The sequence below is a fragment of the Scyliorhinus torazame genome, chromosome 12 (genome assembly GCF_047496885.1).
Source record: "Scyliorhinus torazame isolate Kashiwa2021f chromosome 12, sScyTor2.1, whole genome shotgun sequence".
NCBI classification, from domain to species: domain Eukaryota; kingdom Metazoa; phylum Chordata; class Chondrichthyes; order Carcharhiniformes; family Scyliorhinidae; genus Scyliorhinus; species Scyliorhinus torazame.
The window spans coordinates 70861777-70881909 of NC_092718.1; the positions used below are offsets into that span (position 1 = coordinate 70861777).

The window sequence follows — 20133 nt, forward strand, 5'->3', positions numbered from 1 at the left end:
GGTCAATGGTCACCCCTAGGATGTTGATTGTGGGGGATTCAGTGATGGTAATGCCATTGAATGTCAAGGGGTGAAGATTAGATTCTCTCCTGTTGGAGATGGACGTTTCCTGGCACTTGTGTGGTGCGACTGTAACTTGCCACTTGTCAGTCCATCATCTGAAGGTTTCCCTCCAAGTCACTCACCACCCTGACTTGGAAATATATCGGCCGTTCCTTCGCTGTCACTGGGCCAAAATTCTGGAACTCCCTCCCTAACAGCACAGTGGGTGTACTGACACCCGAAAGAAAGCAGTGGTTCAAGAAGGCAACTCACCACCACCTTCTGAAGGGCAACTAGGGCTTAACCAGCGACGCCCACATCCCGTGAATGAATTTTTTAAAAAGGATATTGTCCAGGTCTTGCTGCATTTGGACATGGACAGATTCAGTGTCTGAGGAGTCGCGAATGGTGCTGAACATTGTGCAATCATCAACGAACATCCCCACATCTGACCTTATGGTGGAAGGAAGGGTATTGATGAAGCAGCTGAAGGTGGTTGGGTCAAGGACACTACCCTGAGGAACTCCTGAAGTGATGTTCCACAGCTGAGATGATTGACCTCAAACCACCACAACCCTCTTCCTTTGTGCCAGGTTTGACTCCAACCAGTGGAGAGTTTTCCCCCGATTCCCATTGACTCCAATGTTGTTGGGGCTCCTTAATGCCATGCACAGTCAAATGTTGTTTTTATGTCAAGGGCAGTCACTCTTACCTCTGGCATTCAGCTCTTTTAACCATGTTTGAACCAAGGCTGGATTTGTCCTGTTTTTGAGTACAGGATACACCTGGGCAATTTTACACATTGCCGGGGGAATGCCAATGTTGTAGTTACATAGATTACATAGAACATACAGTGCAGAAGGAGGCCATTCGGCCCATCGAGTCTGCACCGACCCACATTAATCCCTCACTTCCACCTTATCCCCGCAACCCAAAAACCCCTCCCAACCCTTATGGACACTACGGGTAATTTAGCATGGCCAATCCACCTAACCTGCACGTCTTTGGACTGTGGGAGGAAACCGGAGCACCCGGAGGAAACCCACGCACACACGGGGAGAACGTGCAAACTCCGCACAGACAGTGACCCAGCGGGGAATCGAACCTGGGACCCTGGCGCTGTGAAGCCACAGTGCTAATCACTTGTGCTACCGTGCTGCCCTAAAATCTGCCCTCTCTGAGGATTGAACTCAGGACCATAAGATTATAAGACTGACACACTGCCTTCTGCTCTAAGAAGGCTTCCACAAAGGTTGTACTGGAACAGGTTGGTTCGGGGCGCAGCAAGGTCTGGAGCAGAAGTCTTCAGTACTATTGCTGGAATATTGTCAGGGCCCATAGCCTTTGAAGCGCGGTGAATGTGGAACTTGCTTCCACAGGGAGTGGGGAGAATGTGGGATTCATTCCCACAGAGAGTGGGAAGAATGTGCGACACACTCCCATAGGGATGATCTTTATTAGTGTCACAAGTAGGCTTACATTAATACTGCAATGAAGCTAATGTGAAAATCCCCTCGTCGCCACACTACGGCGCCTGTTCGGGTACACCGAGGGAGAATTCAGAATGAGCAATTCATATAGCAGCATGTCTTTTGGGACATGTGGGAGGAAACTGAAGCACCCGGAGGAAACCCACGCAGACACAGGGAGAACATGCAGACTCTGCACAGACAGTGACCCAAGCTGGGAATCGAGCTTGAAGTGGGGAGAATGTGGGACTTGCTCCCTCAGGGAGTGGGGACAATGTGGGACTTGCTCCCTCAGGAAGTGTGGACAACGTGGGACCCGCTCCCAAAGGGAGTGGGGAGAATGTGGTACTCACTCCCATAGGGATGAGAACAATGTGGGATGGGGAGAACATAGGACTTGCTCCTTCAGGGAGTGGGTCGAACGTGGGACTCTCTGCCACAGGGAGTGGGGAGAATGTGGGACTTGCTCCCTCAGGGAGTCGGGAGAATTTGGGACTCACTCCCACCGGGAGTGGTGAGAATGTGGGACTTGCTTCCTCAGGGAGTCGGGAGAATGTGGGACTCACTCCGCAGGGAGTGGGGAAATGTGGGACTTGCTCCCTCAGGGAGTGGTTAAGGTGAATCGTGTTGGCGTATTTAAGAAGGAAAATGTCTAAATACATGAGGGAGAGGGAAATACAAGGAAATGGTAGTAATCTGGGGCACACGAAGAAGGCTGGACATGCTTATTTTAGCACAAAGGATAAACCCACCATTTCAGCATACAACACTAATGTCCGGGGCTGGGATTCCCGCTCTGGAGGCAGCACTTAAAGGGCTCACTAACAAGTCTCAGGTGGGTGGGTCCGCCAGCAGGAACCTGTGTCCATGAGCTCCACGGGGAAATCGATTTGTTATCCCCCGTGGACCCCCTGAGGATTATCACTGATGTGATGGGGGTTCGGGGGTGGTGGTGGTGAAGTGATGGGGGGAGTCGGGGAGGTTCGTGGAAGCAGGGTGATGTGGAGCAGAAACACCAGCGTGGGGCAGATGGGCCAAATGACCAGCTCCTGATCAGAGAAGGCAGTGTAAAAGAGACCAGGCTGTGAGCCATTCCCAATGATAAAGGGTTGATAACAGTAATATCGACACTCACCGTTCTGTCCATTCGCTGCACCTGTGAGACAATCAAAGAACATGAATTAATAACAAATTCATCAGATAGAGACATAGACTGACACAGGAGAAGAAGGAGGCCGATTCTGCCCCCCTTGAGCCTGTTACACGGGAACAGGAGGAGACCCATTCAGCCTGCCCCACCATTCAATTGGATTGTGTTTTATTTGATCTTAGCTCCTTCGACCAGCCTTGCTTCTGTAACTCTTAATCCCTAACCCAACAAAAAATTTAACACAAAAAGCAAAATTCAGCCGAGATTGAAGCTCAAAAATAGATAATGGATAATCTCAGCGAGTCCGGATGTTTCTTTGGAGAGAGGGACATGTTTTGTTATGTTTCCATGTAACATAAGCGGCTTCCTTGTGTTGCATTTGTCAAGGAAGGTCGAGACGTGTAAATAACTTCAACTCATTTATTTACACTATGTACACTTTTATAACTTGAGTTCGACACTACTGCTAATCCTATTATAGCTACCTAAACTGACTAACCAGCTGCTGTCTTCCACATGGTGGGTGTGATAATGAATCAACCCCGTGTCTGTCCTCACTGACTGTCTCCACTGGCCGAAGGGGCTGATCATGTGTGTGGTGTCCTTTATGTATGGGTTGGTGTAATGCCCCCCTGTGGTCGTGTCACCTCCTTGTGTATCGTGAATGTCCATTGGTCGCCTCCCACCTAACTTAGCTATTGGTTGAGTGTGTGTGTGTGTGTGTGATGTTTCTGGTGCTCCCTCTAGTGTCTGTCTAGCTTACATGTATTTACAGTGATGCACATCACCACAGGACAGACATAACCTATCAAGTCCAGGTAAGTTTGTCCTCAGAAACCTATCACTCAATTTGGAAATTTCCTATTATCCCCAAACATCTCGACAGCTTATTTTGGGAGAGAACGTTCCAGATTTCCTCATCCCCTTTCTGTGAGTAAGCACTTCCTGACATCCACCCCCAAAACGTCCTGGCTCCCATTTGAAGGGTCTGCCTCCCTCATCTACACTGCCCCCATCAAACACTCCCAGAACAGGAACTGCACAGGGTAGATACAGAGTAACGATCCCTCTGCACTGTTCCCATCAAACACTCCCAGGACAGGTACAACACGGGGTTAGATACAGAGTAAAGGTCCCTCTACACTGTCCCCATCAAACACTCCAAGGATAGGTACAACACGGGGTTAGATACAGAGTAAAGTTCCTTCTATACTGCCCCCATCAAACACTCCCAGGACAGGTACAGCACAGGGTTAGATACAGAGTAAAGCTTCCTCTACACTGTACCCATCAAACACTCCCAGGACAGGTACAGCATGGGGTTAGACACAGAGGAAATCTCTCAACACTGTCCCCATCAAACACTCCCAGGACAGGTACAGCACAGGGTTAGATACAGAGTAAAGGTCTACAATGCCCCATCAAACACTCCCAGAATAGGAACTGCACAGGGCTAGATACAGAGTAAAGATCCCTCTGCACTGTCCCCATCAAACACTCCCAGGACAGATACAACACGGGGTTAGATACAGAGTAAAGTTCCCTCTACACTGTCCCCATCAAACACTCCCAGGACAGGTACAACACGGGGTTAGATACAGAGTAAAGTTCCTTCTGTACTGCCCCCATCAAACACTTCCAGGACAGGTACAGCACGGGGTTAGATACAGAATAAACCTTCCTCTACACTGTCCCCATCAAACACTCCCAGGACAGATACAGCACGGGGTTAGATACAGAGTAAAGCTTCCTCTACACTGCCCCCATCAAACACTCCCAGGACAGTTAGATACAGAGTAAAGCTTCCTCGACACTGTCCCCATCAAACACTCAGGTACAGCATGGGGTTAGACACAGAGGAAATCTCTCAACACTGTCCCAATCAAACACTCCCAGGACAGGTACAGCACAGGGTTAGATACAGAGTAAAGGTCTACAATGCCCCATCAAACACTCCCAGAATAGGAACTGCACAGGGCTAGATACAGAGTAAAGATCCCTCTGCACTGTCCCCATCAAACACTCCCAGGACAGATACAACACGGGGTTAGATACAGAGTAAAGTTCCCTCTACACTGTCCCCATCAAACACTCCCAGGACAGGTACAACACGGGGTTAGATACAGAGTAAAGTTCCTTCTGTACTGCCCCCATCAAACACTTCCAGGACAGGTACAGCACGGGGTTAGATACAGAATAAACCTTCCTCTACACTGTCCCCATCAAACACTCCCAGGACAGATACAGCACGGGGTTAGATACAGAGTAAAGCTTCCTCTACACTGCCCCCATCAAACACTCCCAGGACAGTTAGATACAGAGTAAAGCTTCCTCGACACTGTCCCCATCAAACACTCAGGTACAGCATGGGGTTAGACACAGAGGAAATCTCTCAACACTGTCCCAATCAAACACTCCCAGGACAGGTACAGCACAGGGTTAGATACAGAGTAAAGGTCTACAATGCCCCATCAAACACTCCCAGCACAGGTATAGCATAGGGCTAGATACAGAATAAAGCTCCCTCTGCACTGTCCCCATCAAACACTCCCAGGACAGGTACAGCGTGGGGTTAGATACAGAGTAAAGCTCCGTCTACACTGTCTCCATCAAACATCCCCAGGACAGGTACAGTGCGGGGTTAGATACAGAGTAAAGCTCCGTCTCCACTGTCTCCATCAAACACTCCCAGGGCAGGTACAACACGGAGTTAGATACAGAATAAACCTTCCTCTACACTGTCCCCATCAAACACTCCCAGGACAGATACAGCACGGGGTTAGATACAGAGTAAAGCTTCCTCTACACTGCCCCCATCAAACACTCCCAGGACAGTTAGATACAGAGTAAAGCTTCCTCGACACTGTCCCCATCAAACACTCAGGTACAGCATGGGGTTAGACACAGAGGAAATCTCTCAACACTGTCCCAATCAAACACTCCCAGGACAGGTACAGCACAGGGTTAGATACAGAGTAAAGGTCTACAATGCCCCATCAAACACTCCCAGCACAGGTATAGCATAGGGCTAGATACAGAATAAAGCTCCCTCTGCACTGTCCCCATCAAACACTCCCAGGACAGGTACAGCGTGGGGTTAGATACAGAGTAAAGTTCCGTCTACACTGTCTCCATCAAACATCCCCAGGACAGGTACAGTGCGGGGTTAGATACAGAGTAAAGCTCCGTCTCCACTGTCTCCATCAAACACTCCCAGGGCAGGTACAACACGGAGTTAGATACAGAGTTAAGCTCCCTGTACACTGTCCCCATCAAACACTCCCAGGGCAGGTACAGCACGGGGTTAGATACAGAGTAAAGCTCCCTCTACACTGTCCCCATCAAACACTCCCAGGACAGGTGCAGCACGGGGTTAGATACAGAGTAAAGCTCCCCCTACACTGTCCCCATCAAACACTGCCAGGACAGGTGCAGCACGGGGTTAGATACAGAGTAAAGCTCCCCCTACACTGTCCCCATCAAACACTCCCAGGGCAGGTACAGCACGGGGTTAGATACAGAGTAAAGCTCCCTCTACACTGTCCCCATCAAACACTCCCAGGACAGGTGCAGCACGGGGTTAGATACAGAGTAAAGCTCCCCCTACACTGTCCCCAACAAACACTCCCAGGACAGGTACAGCACGGGGTTAGATACAGAGTAAAGCTCCCTCTACACTGTCCCCATCAAACACTCCCAGGACAGGTGCAGCACGGGGTTAGATACAGAGTAAAGCTCCCCCTACACTGTCCCCAACAAACACTCCCAGGACAAGTACAGCATTGTGTCAGATTCAGAGTATAGCTCCTTCTACAGTGTCCCGATTCAACACTCCCAGGACAGAGATGGGGATGGCTGTAGTGGCTGGAGGAGGTTACATAGATCGGGAGAATTGTAGGGTCTGGAGATGGTTACGGAAAGAGGGAGGTGTTGTTGGGGCTTAGGAAGTTACAGAGATAGGGAGGGATGTATGGGTTTTAAAAATAAGTTTGAGAAGTTTAAAATCTTTGTGTTGCAGCGAGTGACTGGAGAGTGGAGGATGAAATGAATTTGAATCTGTCGGTAATTGGAATCAGCTTCCTGCAATTCCGATTGAAAATGAGGAAATCTCTCGGCAAAGCAGAGGCTGCAGTGTCTCCCTCGCTCCCTCGGTCAGCTTGTTAATATATCCTGTTGGTTATCTCAGCCTGCTCTGTGTCTGCTGTCTGCTGCTGTCATGTTCTGTAGACTGGCCGGTACTGGTGAAAGAGGTTCTACAGAACATGTAGTTTAAAATAATTTATTGTAGAACCATCTGTGTAAAGATAACTAGGATAAATTAGCTAACAAACAACTAACACTAAACAACTCTTGTGGAACTACTGAAAACATGTCTGTCTCCCAGCACGACCAACTCCCAACTCCCAGATCATATGGGTTTACAATCACATCTCGTGGTCAGAGGTTGTGCACAACATTATGTACAAACGTATATTATGCATATCATCACATCCCCTTTCCTTTGGAAAAGAAAGATATTTACAAGCATTAGATTACTTTTGACATTACATCATGATATGCATCAATATATACATGTCCAAATACCTTTTGTTTTACTTCAGTCAGTTACAAATTCAGTCTTTCTGGCTTGCGCCGTATTCTTGTGGATCTTCTTAGTGTTTGCTAAACTGGCACAGGCTCTTTAATATTTTGTGTTTGATTTTGATGTTGTTCATATGTGTATCATCCTCTTGTTGTGTTGCTTCCTCCTCCTGTTGTGTTGGTTCCACCTCTTGTTGTGTCGGTTCCACCTCTTGCTGTGTTGGTTCCACCTCTCCTTGTGTTGGTTTCGTGTTTTCCTGAGATGTTTGAGGACAGATATGGGCAGCACGGTAGCATTGTGGATAGCACAATTTCTTCACAGCTCCAGGGTCCCAGGTTCGATTCCGGCTTGGGTCACTGTCTGCACGGAGTCTGCACATCCTCCCCGTGTGTGCGTGGGTTTCCTCTGGGTGCTCTGGTTTCCTCCCACAGTCCAAAGATGTGCAGGTTAGGTGGATTGGCCATGCTAAAATTGCCCTTAGTGTCCAAAATTGCCCTTAGTGTTGGGTGGGGTTACTGGGTTATGGGGATAGGGTGGAGGTGTTGACCTTGGGTAGGGTGCTCTTTCCAAGAGCCGGTGCGGACTCGATGGGCTGAATGGCCTCCTTCTGCACTGTAAATTCTATGATAATCTATGACTGTTGTATTCTTGCTCTGGTGGTCGCATCACAAACGGTTGCCGTACTTTGATGTGAGCTCTCCTATTCTATCTCAAAACAGCACATTCATCCGTCATAACCAGATATGAGTTTGGACCTGCTGGCTGCACTACCTTTGCCTGTTTAAACCATCCATTCTCTTTGTAGTCTTCTACTCTCACTGTATCCTCCAGCTGCAGAGATTGAAGTCTTTTGGCAGACCTATCATAGAACTCCTTCTGCCTTTTTGTGAGAGGCCAATTGTCTTGCTAATGAGCGGTTCATGGGCTCTGTAGGAAGACGAGGTAGAGTCGCGCATAGCTGACTGATCATTAGCAGTTGAGCAGGCGAGAAGCCATTGACTAGCGATGCCGAACAATAGCTGAGTAGCGCAAGATATGCATCATCTTGACTGTCGAGTGCTTTCTTTCAGAGTTATTTGACAATATGGGTTTCCTTTTCAGCCTTGCCATTCAACTGTGGGCAATGCGGGCTAGAAGTAACATGTTGGAAATCATACTGGCGCGCAAATTCCATCCATTCATAACAGTCAACGCAAGGACCAGTATCGGTCATGACCACATCCGGAATGCCTTGTCACGCAAAATTTTTCTTGACATTATTTATCACACACCTTGTTGTTGAACTCGACACCTGCGCTATCTCCAATAAATTTATTTTAAAAAAGAATACTAGACCAGGCCCCAGCATTTGTTAGAATACTTGACCAGGCCCCAACATTTGTTAGGATCCTGGACCAGATCCCAACATTTGTTAGGATCCCAGACCAGATCCCAACATTTGTTTGGATCCTGGACTAGACCCCAACATTTGTTAGGATCCCAGACCAGAGACCAACATGTGTTGGGACACCAGACTGCCATGTGGGTGTCCCTTTAAAAAAGATTTGTTCTCTTACCATGTGACTTATAGCATGGCTTCAGTGATGTCATTTGTGGTTGGAGCTGGGCTGTGATGTCAGGTTAGAGGGGTTTTTAGTGTTTGGGTTTCAGTTTCGATTTTGTTGCTTTGGACTGCAGATGGAAAAAGAAATGTTTCCCTGTTTTTTGTGTTTTCATTTTAAAAGCTGCTCCAGTGAAAAAGCACATTGGGTGTGTCAAACTGCCTTGGTAACTTTAAAGATAGTGTTGCTTTCCGGAAGGAGTTTGAATCTGCTGGTTGGAACTGGATCAGAATCTCAGGGAAAGGACCAATCCCATTCAAGTGAGAATACAGCGCGCTGGGCCACGCCCTTTAAAGAGATTTTGGTTTATAGGATTTTGTTATTGAATTGGAACAGTTAAGGGGGGATTCATTAAGTGTTATGTACATAGATTAGTGTAGCTGTTGTGTTGTCTTTATGTTTGTAATTGATAATCTTGTGTTTTTTATATATGTTTATGTTAACTACATACTTAGAATAAACCTTGTTTTGATGAAAGCACCTAGGAAGTCTGATGAATCACACCTGAAGTGAAGGTTTTTATGCTCGTCCTAGCCAAATTCATCATAAAGGTTATAGGTCAGGTGAACTTCATAATACACTAAGCCCTGGTCCATATCACAGACCAGATCCCAACATTTGTTAGGATCCTGGACCAGACCTAAACATTTATTAGGATCCTGGACTAAATCCCAACATTTATTAGGATACTGGACCAGACTCCAACATTTGTTAGGATCCCGGACCAAATCCCAACTTTGTTAGGATCCCGGACCAGACCCCAACATTTGTTAGGATCCCGGACCAAATCCCAACTTTGTTAGGATCCCGGACCAGACCCCAACATTTGTTAGGATCCCGGACCAGACCCCAACATTTGTAAGGATCCCGGACCAAATCCCAACTTTTGTTAGGATCCCGGACCAGACCCCAACATTTGTTAGGATCCCGGACCAAATCCCAACTTTTGTTAGGATCCCGGACAACACCCCAACATTTGTTAGGATCCCGGATCAGACCCCAACATTTGTTAGGATCCCGGATCAAATCCCAACTTTTGTTAGGATCCCGGACCAAACCCCAACATTTGTTAGAATACCGGACCAAATCCCAATATGTGTTAGGATACTGGACCAGATCCCAACATTTGTTAGTATACTGGACCAAATCCCAACATTTGTTAGTATACTGGACCAGATCCCAATATGTGTTAGTATACTGGACCAATCCCAATATGTGTTAGTATACTGGACCAATCCCAATATGTGTTAGTATACTGGACCAGACCTCATCATCTGTTAGGAAAACAGATGAGAACCCCACGCAATTTTCCTGTTTATGAAACTGTGAGAGAAAGGTACATCACCCCAGGAGTGATGACTCTGACCAATTGGTATCCTGCATGTTAAAACAAACTTTAATGGAAACGCAGAATCAACCACATTGACATCAAATAAATCGCTTTACAATTATCAGGTCCTCGAGTGAAAGGAAGACAGGAGCATGGTCAGAGATAACCATGCTGCCAATGGAGTAGGACAATACCAAATGTAGGATTGCCCCAGCGCAAAGGAACAGTCAATTCTAGTGTGCCCCTGCTGAGGGGCTGAGAAAACTGTAACTCTTTATCTCTAGGATGTAGAGACCCCCGCACGTCTGGGTATCCAAACTCCTCACAAACTAACGTCAGCGCCCTTGCCTGTAGGGTGCGGGTGGGGGTGGGGATTTCCGATTACTGGGAGCTTTCCCATCAAGGAATTCAAATGACAATTAAAGTTCCCCCACCCACAAAAGTCCATGAAGACTTTAATAACCATCTCCGGGGAGTGACTTGGAAGGCCATACACATTCATTATTGAGACAGATTCTCCGCTTACAAGCCTCCTAATAATTGCGTATCTACCTGCCTTGTCCTTCCCACAATTCTCCACCTTGAAGGGAACAGATTTATTGACCAAAAGTGATAACCCCCCCCTTGCTGCTGATCGGAAACTAGATACGTTCCAGTCTAAACAACAGTACAATGATTGCGCATCTGTCTCAGCATGACTATTAAGGTAATGTTCAGTCAAGATTTTATAGAGCACCTCAAGGGAGGAGCGAGAGAGAGAGAGAGATGGAAATGTTTAGGGAGGGAATTCCAGAACTCGAGGCCCCGCCATGCTGCTGAAGGCACGGCTGCCAATGGTGGAGCAATGGGAGCAGCACAATGCCTCAAATTGAACCCGGAAATGAAATTAACCTCCGAAGAACCCTGCAACAAGCAGTTACCTACGCCCAAACCGATGATTCCGACCTTGAATACTTCGATACCGACCTTTACATTTTCTCTGGACCTCGCGAGCCCAATGCCAGCTCCGGCGCAAACAGTGATGATATGGTCCTAGAAGACAACGACACAGACAAACCTTTCACCTTGGGAGGCTACCCCAGTACTCAATCCGAACCGCAACTAGACGTGTTGCACGTTGGCGACCCCCGTATTGAATCCGACGCAGACGCGGATTCGTTCTTCGGATTTGAGGATCTTCAGCCCAGCAGATATGACGTCCCAACTCGTGAGTGCAGGATGATGCTGCAGCCTGAAACCAAGAGACAGAGAGCGGTACAAGCCCACAGAGAGCGGCCTGCTGCCACACAGAGCGTGGTCCACGTACTGCTCAGGGTTCCCGACTCTATGAAAGAAGACACGCAAGATTCCACACCGCAGTCCTTGCACACACAAGACGTGACTCCAGTGTCACAAGCCTCCACAGCAAGCTCGTGGACAGCCACCACGATAGAAGCAACGCAAGACTCCGACGCGCAGTCCTTGCAGGAACAATACCATGAGGGTCTAGCAACCTCCTCTGACCAACTAGCGGCAGACGATGCGATTCTGCCATGCTCAACTAAACAGCCAGAAGACTATGACAGTCTACCACGCTCCAGTGCACAGCAGGACGACCATGATGGTCTATCATGCTACAGTGAAGAACAAAGCGACGATGAGGCCAAGCCCAAATTAAGGCCTTAGTGTTGGGTGGGGTTACTGGGTTATGGGGATAGGGTGGAGGTGTTGACCTTGGGTAGGGTGCTCTTTCCAAGAGCCGGTGCAGACTCGATGGGCCGAATGGCCTCCTTCTGCACTGTAAATTCTATGATAATCTATGACAACAGCAAGACAATGACAGTCCACCCACATTGTTTGCACCACCAGATGAAGACTCTGACAATTTCACCAACTCAAGTGAACACAAGCAGCTACTGAGGATCTACCCACGGTATGTAAGACGAGTGACGACAGCATCCCACTTCCCATGCAAGATGTGCAAAGTGACAGAACTCAGCTAGTGTGTACAGAGGCACTCGGCGATCACTGTGAGACCACTGGTGACTCCGGTGACACCACGATACTTCCACTCTCATTCGCTCGAACCTCTCCACAAGTCAATGCATTCCTGCATGTTCCGACTCCAGACGTGCAGCTTCAAGAAATCTCAGCTGACTCCAGTGAACCTGCTAAGACTCCGGACGGGGAGCATCAACAAACCAACACTGACTCAATAAAAACAGACCAGACTCCAGATGGGGAGCAACCAAACGCCGACTCTGATTCACGTAAGCCGGACTTTACTCCAGACAGGGAGTGCCGCAACCTCAGTGATGGTACGCTCAGGGTGACAGCAAATGCCACAACGACAGGAGATGGATCACTTAACAATTACACTGGGTCAGTAATAATAAGCAGCGGCTACAGTCCAAGAGGAATACACCAATATTCACCACAGCTATATCCACACATTGTTTCCACACCAGCAGTGCAGCCAATGACAGCTCATGCTGGACAAACCCAATATCCAGGCATGCAGCAGCCAGCAGTCTATGCAGCATATTCTCAAACAGGCCAGCACTACGGATTGCCCACTAATGGAATCAAGACCGAAGGAGGACTACCGCAAGCGCAATCTGCACCACAGACTGGATGCCTTAGTTACTGCCCAGGATTTGCTGCACCACAGCCTCGCCAGACAGCATATTCCTATCAGATGCAAGGTTCTAGTTTCACACCATCACCAGGTATTTATGCGAGCAGCAACTCTGTTTCCAATTCGACAAGCTTCAACGCTTCTCAGCAGGATCATCCTTCCTGCACAGCACGTGGCCAGAACCAGTATGTACAGTCTTATCCAACTTCAACATATGGCACATCCATGACCTCGAATGATACTGTTGATGGTACCTCTCCAACATCAACACCTTATCAGCTACAAGATGCCATCCGACAGCATCTTCACATACATCGAAAAAAGAAAGGGACTCCAAATCAGACAGCGAAGTGATTTGACAACTTCTTGGTTCCTGTGGCACAGGGACGTTGATGGCGTTCATAACCAAGAGAGACATTTGACCATGATGATTGATGGTTTTTGGACTCACACGAATGATTTGGACTTATTGTTTAATCATTGTTCCCATGACTTGTATATACCTTACCTTATCTACCTGTTCTTTGTTCAATTTTCTCAAAGTGTACAGAAAATATGTAACTTATAAAAAAGGGGGGATGTGGTAATGTGCATCAATGTAAATGCATGTAGGCTAGCTAGAAACTAGAGGGAGCACCAGTGACATCACACACACACACTCAACAAATAGATCAGTTAGATAGGACACGACCGTTGGACATTCATGATACACAAGGAGGTGACACCACCACAGGAGGGCATTACACCAACCCATATATAAAGGACACCACACATGATCTGCCTCTTTCCAGGGGAGGCAGTCAGTGAGTACAGACACAGGGATGATTCAATATTACACCCAACTCGTGGATTGCATCAACTGGTTAGTCAGTCTGGGTAGCTATAGTAGGATTAGCAGTAGCGTCGAACCCGAGTAATAGAAGTGTAAATAGTTTAATAAACGTGTTGAAGTTATCTCCACGTCTGAACCTTCCTTTGTCAAGTGCATCACAAGGAAGCCGCATATGTTACACCTACAACATAACAAATCAGTCGGGGCTGGAGGAGGTTACAGAGATTGAAGGGTTCTCAGGGCTGGAGGAGGTTATTGAGATAGGGAGCGTTGTAGGGTTTGGAGGAGGTTACAGACGTAAGGAAGGTCATTGGGGCTGAAGTAGGTTACAGAGATAGGGAGAGTTGTCAAGGCTGGGGGAAGTTACAGAGATTGAAGGGTTCTCGGACCTGGAGGAGGTTACGGAGAGAGGGAGGGTTGTCGAGGCTGGGGGAGGTTACAGAGATTGAAGGGTTCTCGGGGCTGGAGGAGGTTACGGAGATAGGGAGGGTTGTCGAGGCTAGGGGAGGTTACAAAGATAGGAACGGTCGTCGGGGCTGGAGTACGTTACAGAGATAGGGAGGGATGTGGAGGCTGAAGTAGGTTACAGAGATAAGGTGATTGTCGGGGTTGGAGGAGGTTGCAGAGACAGGGAGAGGTGTAGGCGGTGGAGGAGGTTACAGAGATAGGGAGGTTTGTTGGTGTTGGTGGTTCTTAGATAGGGAGAGTTGAAGGGGCTGGAGGAGATTACAGAAATTGGGGTTGTCGGGTCTGGAGGAGGTTACAGAGTTTAGGAGTGTAGTCAGGGCTGGAAAGGTTATAGAGATAGGGAGAGGTGTAGGGGGCTGGTGGACATTATAGAGATTGGGACAGTTACAAAGGCTAGAGGAGGTTACAGAGATAGGGAAGGTCGTCGGGGCTGGTGGACGTTACAGAGATAGGGAGGGTTGTCGGTGCTGGGGGAGGTTACAAAGATACGAGGGTTGACAGGGTACGAGGAGGTTACAAAGATAGGGAGGAATGTGTTGGGTGGAGGAGGTTACAGAGATAGGGAGGGTTGTCGGGGCTGGAGGACGTTACAGAGATAGGTAGGGTTGTCAGGGCAGGAGGAGGTTACAATGATAGGGAGGGATGTGGGGGCTGGAGAAGGTTACAGGAGATAAGGAGGTTTGTTGGATCTGGAGGAGGTTACAGATAAACGGAGGATTGTCGGGGCTGAATAGGTGATAGAGGTAGTGAGGGACTGGAGCTTAGAGAGATAGGCAGCAATGTAGGGGCTGGAGGAGGTTACAGATATAGGGAGGGCTGTCAGGGCAGGAGGATGTTACAAAGATAGGGAGGGATGTGGGGGCTGGAGGAGATTACAGAGATAGGGAGGTTTGTTGGGGCTGGAGGAGGTTACAAAGATAGGGAGGGCTTTTGGCACTGGAGGAGATTACAGAGATAGAACATAGAACATAGAACAGTACAGCACAGTACAGGCCCTTCAGCCCACGATGTTGTGCCGACCATTTATCCTAATCTCAGATCAACCTAACCTACACCCCTTCAATTTACTGCTGTCCATGTGCCTGTCGAAGAGTCGCTTAAATGTCCCCAATGACTCTGACTCCACCACCTCTGCTGGCAGTGCATTCCACTCACCCACCACTCTCTGTGTAAAGAACCTACCTCTGACATCTCCCCTATACCTTCCTCCAATCACCTTAAAATGATGTCCCCTCATGACAGCCATTTCCACCCTGGGGAAAAGTCTCGGGCTATCCACTCTATCCAAGGAGGGTTGTAGGGGCTGGAGGAGGTTACAGAGATAGGGAGGGTGGTCAGGACTGGAGGAGGTTACAGAGACAGGGAAGGTCGGCGGGGCTGGTGGACGTTACAGAGATAGGGAGCGTTGGCCGGGTAGGAGGTTACAAAGATAGGGAGGGATGTGGGGGCTGGAGGCGGTTACAGAGATAGGGAGGATCATTGGGGCTGAAGTAGGTTACAGAGATAGGGAGTGTTGTCAAGGCTGGGGGAGGTTACAGAGATTGAAGGGTTCTCAGGCCTGGAGGAGGTTACGGAGGTAGGGAATGTTGTCGAGGCTGGGGGAGGTTACAGAGATTGAAGGGTTCTCGGGGCTGGAGGAGGTTACGGAGATAGGGAGGGTTGTCGAGGCTAGGGGAGGTTACAAAGATAGGAACGGTCGTCGGGGCTGGAGGAGGTTACAGAGATAGGGAGGGATGTGGAGGCTGAAGTAGGTTACAGAGATAAGGTGATTGTCGGGGTTGGAGGAGGTTGCAGAGACAGGGAGATGTGTAGGTTGTGGAGGAGGTTACAGAGATAGGGAGGTTTGTTGGTGTTGATGGTTCTTAGATAGGGAGAGTTGAAGGGGCTGGAGGAGGTTACAGAAATTGGGGTTGTCGGGTCTGGAGGAGGTTACAGAGTTTAGGAGTGTAGTCAGGGCTGGAAGAGGTTATAGAGATAGGGAGAGGTGTAGGGGGCTGGTGGACATTATAGAGATTGGGACAGTTACAAGGCTGGAGGAGGTTACAGAGATAGGGAAGGCCGTCGGGGCTGGTGGACGTTACAGAGATAGGGAGGGTTGTCGGTGCTGGGGGAGGTTACAAAGATACGAGGGTTGACAGGGTACGAGGAGGTTACAAAGATAGGGAGGAATGTGGTGGGTGGAGGAGGTTACAGAGATAGGGAGGGTTGTCGGGGCTGGAGGACGTTACAGAGATAGGTAGGGTTGTCAGGGCAGGAGGAGGCTACAATGATAGGGAGGGATGTGGGAGCTGGAGAAGGTTACAGAGATAAGGAGGTTTGTTGGGGCTGGAGGAGGTTACAGATAAACGGAGGATTGTCGGGGCTGAATAGGTTATAGAGGTAGTGAGGGACTGGAGCTTAGAGAGATAGACAGCAATGTAGGGGCTGGAGGAGGTTACAGAGATAGGGAGGGTTGTTGGGGCTGGAGGAGGTTACAGAGATAGGGAGGGTCGTCGGGGCTGGGGTAGATTATAGAGATAGGGAGGGTTGTCGGGGCTGGAGGAGGTTACAAAGATAGGGAGGGTTGTCGGGGCTGGAAGATGTTACAGAGATAGGGAGGGTCGTCGGGGCTGGGGGAGGTTATAGAGATAGGGAGGGTGGTCAGGACTGGAGGAGGTTACAGAGACAGGGAAGGTCGGCGGGGCTGGTGGACGTTACAGAGATAGGGAGCGTTGGCCGGGTAGGAGGTTACAAAGATAGGGAGGGATGTGGGGGCTGGAGGCGGTTACAGAGATAGGGAGGGTCATTGGGGCTGAAGTAGGTTACAGAGATAGGGAGTGTTGTCAAGGCTGGGGGAGGTTACAGAGATTGAAGGGTTCTCGGGCCTGGAGGAGGTTACGGAGATAGGGAGTCTAAGATCAACCTAACCTACACCCCTTCAATTTACTGCTGTCCATGTTCCTGTCTAAGAGTCGCTTAAATGTCCCTAATGACTCTGACTCCACCACCTATGCTGGCAGTGCATTCCACTCACCCACCACTCTCTGTGTAAAGAACCTACCTCTGACATCTCCCCTATACCTTCCTCCAATCACCTTAAAATGATGTCCCCTCGTGACAGCCATTTCCACCCTGGGGAAAAGTCTCGGGCTATCCACTCTATCCAAGGAGGGTTGTAAGGGCTGGAGGAGGTTACAGAGACAGGGAAGGACGTCGGGGCTGATGGACGTTACAGAGATAGGGAGCGTTGGCCGGGTAGGAGGAGGTTACAAAGATAGGGAGGGATGTGGGGGCTGGAGGCGGTTACAGAGATAGGGAGGGTTGTTGGGGCTGGAGGAGGTTACAGAGATAGGGACGGTTGTACGGGCTGGAGGAGGTTACAGAGACAGGGACGGTTCTCGGGGCTGGAGGAGGTTACAGAGACAGGGACGGTTGTACGGGCTGGAGGAGGTTACAGAGATAGGGAGTGTTGAAGGGGCTGGAGGAGGTTACAGATATAAGGAGGATTGTCGGGGCTGGAATAGGTTATAGAGTTAGTTAAGGACTGCAGCTTTCAGAGATCGGGAACAATGTGGGGGTTGGAGGAGATTACAGAGATAGGGAGGCTTATCGGGGCTTGAGGGGGTTACAGAGATAGGGAGGGTTCTTGGGGCTTGAGGGAATTACAGAGATAAGGAGGATTCTTGTGTTTGGAGGAGGTTACAGAGATAGGGAGGCTTCATGGGGCTCGAGGGGGTTACAGTGATAGGGAGGGTTCTCGGGGTTGGAGGAGTTACAGAGATAGTGTGGGTTGTTTGGGCTGGAGGAGGTTACAGAGATAGGGACGGGTGTACGGGCTGGAGGAGGTTACAGAGATAGGGGCGGTTGTTTGGGCTGGAGGATGTCACAGAGATAGGGACGGGTGTACGAGCTGGAGGAGGTTACAGAGATAGGGACGGTTGTTTGGGCTGGAGGAGGTTACAGAGATAGGGACGGGTGTACGTGCTGGAGGAGGTTACAGAGCTAAGGACGGGTGTACGGGCTGGAGGAGGTTACAGAGATAGGGACGGGTGTACGCGCTGGAGGAGGTTACAGAGATAGGGACGGTTGTACGGGCTGGAGGAGGGTGCTGGGCGAGATCAAGGACCGATCAGAATTTTAAAATGATTACTTACCCAACAGCAGACTGAAGAGAAACAGGGAGAGGGTCAGCACAGTGGGATGTCCAAACATCTGCATCATGCTATTCGATCTGAGATATGTGACGCCGGGGTCCTGAAACCCCTGAGATTATTTGGAAGTGAGTCTGGTGGGGAAACGGGAAGCAGGAGAGAGCAATGTTTTATCTGAGTTCTGTGAGGCTCCGGTCTGAAACTCGAACTGAGTCACTGACATGAGGAAGTTCCTCACTATCAGAAAGTATTATTGACGCAGCCTTACCCATTCCGGCAGAAGTGTTTGTGGTCAAGTGTCCAGAGTGCAGTGAAACAAAATGAGAGTAATAATACAACTGAGAAACAGAGAGACAGAGTCAAAGGTTACACCAGGACACTGAGACACCAAGATACAGGTACACCAGGACACCGAGACACCGAGATACAGGTACACCAGGACACCGAGACACGGGGTACACCAGGACATCGAGACACTGGGTACACCAGAACACTGAGACACCGATATACAGGTACACCAGGACACCGAGACACGGAGTACACCAGGACACCGAGATACAGGTACACCAGGACACCGAGACACGGGGTACACCAGGACACCGAGACACTGGGTACACCAGGACACCGAGACACGGGGTACACCAGGACACCGAGACACCGAGATACAGGTACACCAGGAAACCGAGACACGGGGTACACCAGGACACCGAGACACTGGGTACACCAGGACACCGAGACACCGAGATACAGGTACACCAGGACACCGAGATACAGGTACACCAGGACACCGAGACACGGGGTACACCAGGACACCGAGACACCGAGATACAGGTACACCAGGAAACCGAGACACGGGGTACACCAGGACACTGAGACACTGAGACACCGAGACACAGGGAACACCGAGACACAGGGAACACCAAGACAATTGTACACCAGGACACCGAGACACTGAGACACAGGTACACCAGGACACCGAGACACTGAGACACAGGGTACACCAGGACACCGAGACACCGAGACACGGGGTACACCAGGACACTGAGACACTGGGTATATCAGGACATTGAGATACCGAGATACAGATACACCAGGACACCGAGACACAGGGACATGGGGTACACCAGGACACCGAGATATGGGGTACGCCAGGACACCGAGACATGGGGTACACCAGGACACCGAGATATGGGGTACGCCAGGACACCGAGACATGGGGTACACCAGGACACCGAGATATGGGGTACGCCAGGACACCGAGACATGGGGTACACCAGGACACCGAGACACGGGTTACACCAGGACACTGAGACACGGGGTACACCAGGACACCGAGACACGGGGTACACCAGGACACCGAGACACGGGGTACACCAGGACACCGAGTCACTGAAACACGGGTTACACCAGGACATCGAGACACCGAGACACGGGGTACACCAGGACACCGAGATATGGGGTACACCAGGACACCGAGACATGAGGTACACCAGGACACCGAGTCATGGGGTACACCAGGACACCGAGACACGGGGTACACCAGGACACTGAGATACTGAGACACCGAGACACAGGGAACACCGAGACACAGGGAACACCAAGACAATTGTACACCAAGACACAGGGTATACCAAGACACAGGGAACACCAAGACAATTGTACACCAAGACACAGGGTATACCAAGACACAGGGAACTCCGAGACAATTGTACACCAAGACACAGGGAACACCAAGACAATTGTAGACCAAGACACAGGGTACACCAAGACATAGGGAACACCGAGACAATTGTACACCAAGAAACAGAGTACACCAAGACACAGGGACGTTGATGGCGTTCATAACCAAGAGAGACATTTGACCATGATGATTGATGGTTTTTGGACTCACACGAATGATTTGGACTTATGG

At 49.5% G+C, this 20133-nt stretch overlaps 1 protein-coding gene across 2 annotated transcripts in view; it reads right to left on the reverse strand.

Moving 5' to 3' along the window:
* Window positions 1-18384, reverse strand: part of LOC140386471 (TYRO protein tyrosine kinase-binding protein-like) — a 66110-nt gene extending 47726 nt beyond the window's left edge. For both annotated transcript variants that reach the window (XM_072468843.1, XM_072468844.1), the window contains exons 1-2: window positions 18225-18384; window positions 2647-2667 (exon numbers count right to left, since the gene is read on the reverse strand). In XM_072468843.1, the coding sequence (XP_072324944.1) occupies window positions 2647-2667; window positions 18225-18291 (88 nt within the window). In that variant the 5' untranslated portion in view covers window positions 18292-18384. The remainder of the gene's footprint in view (window positions 1-2646; window positions 2668-18224) is intronic.
* Window positions 18385-20133: the final 1749 nt, after the last annotated feature.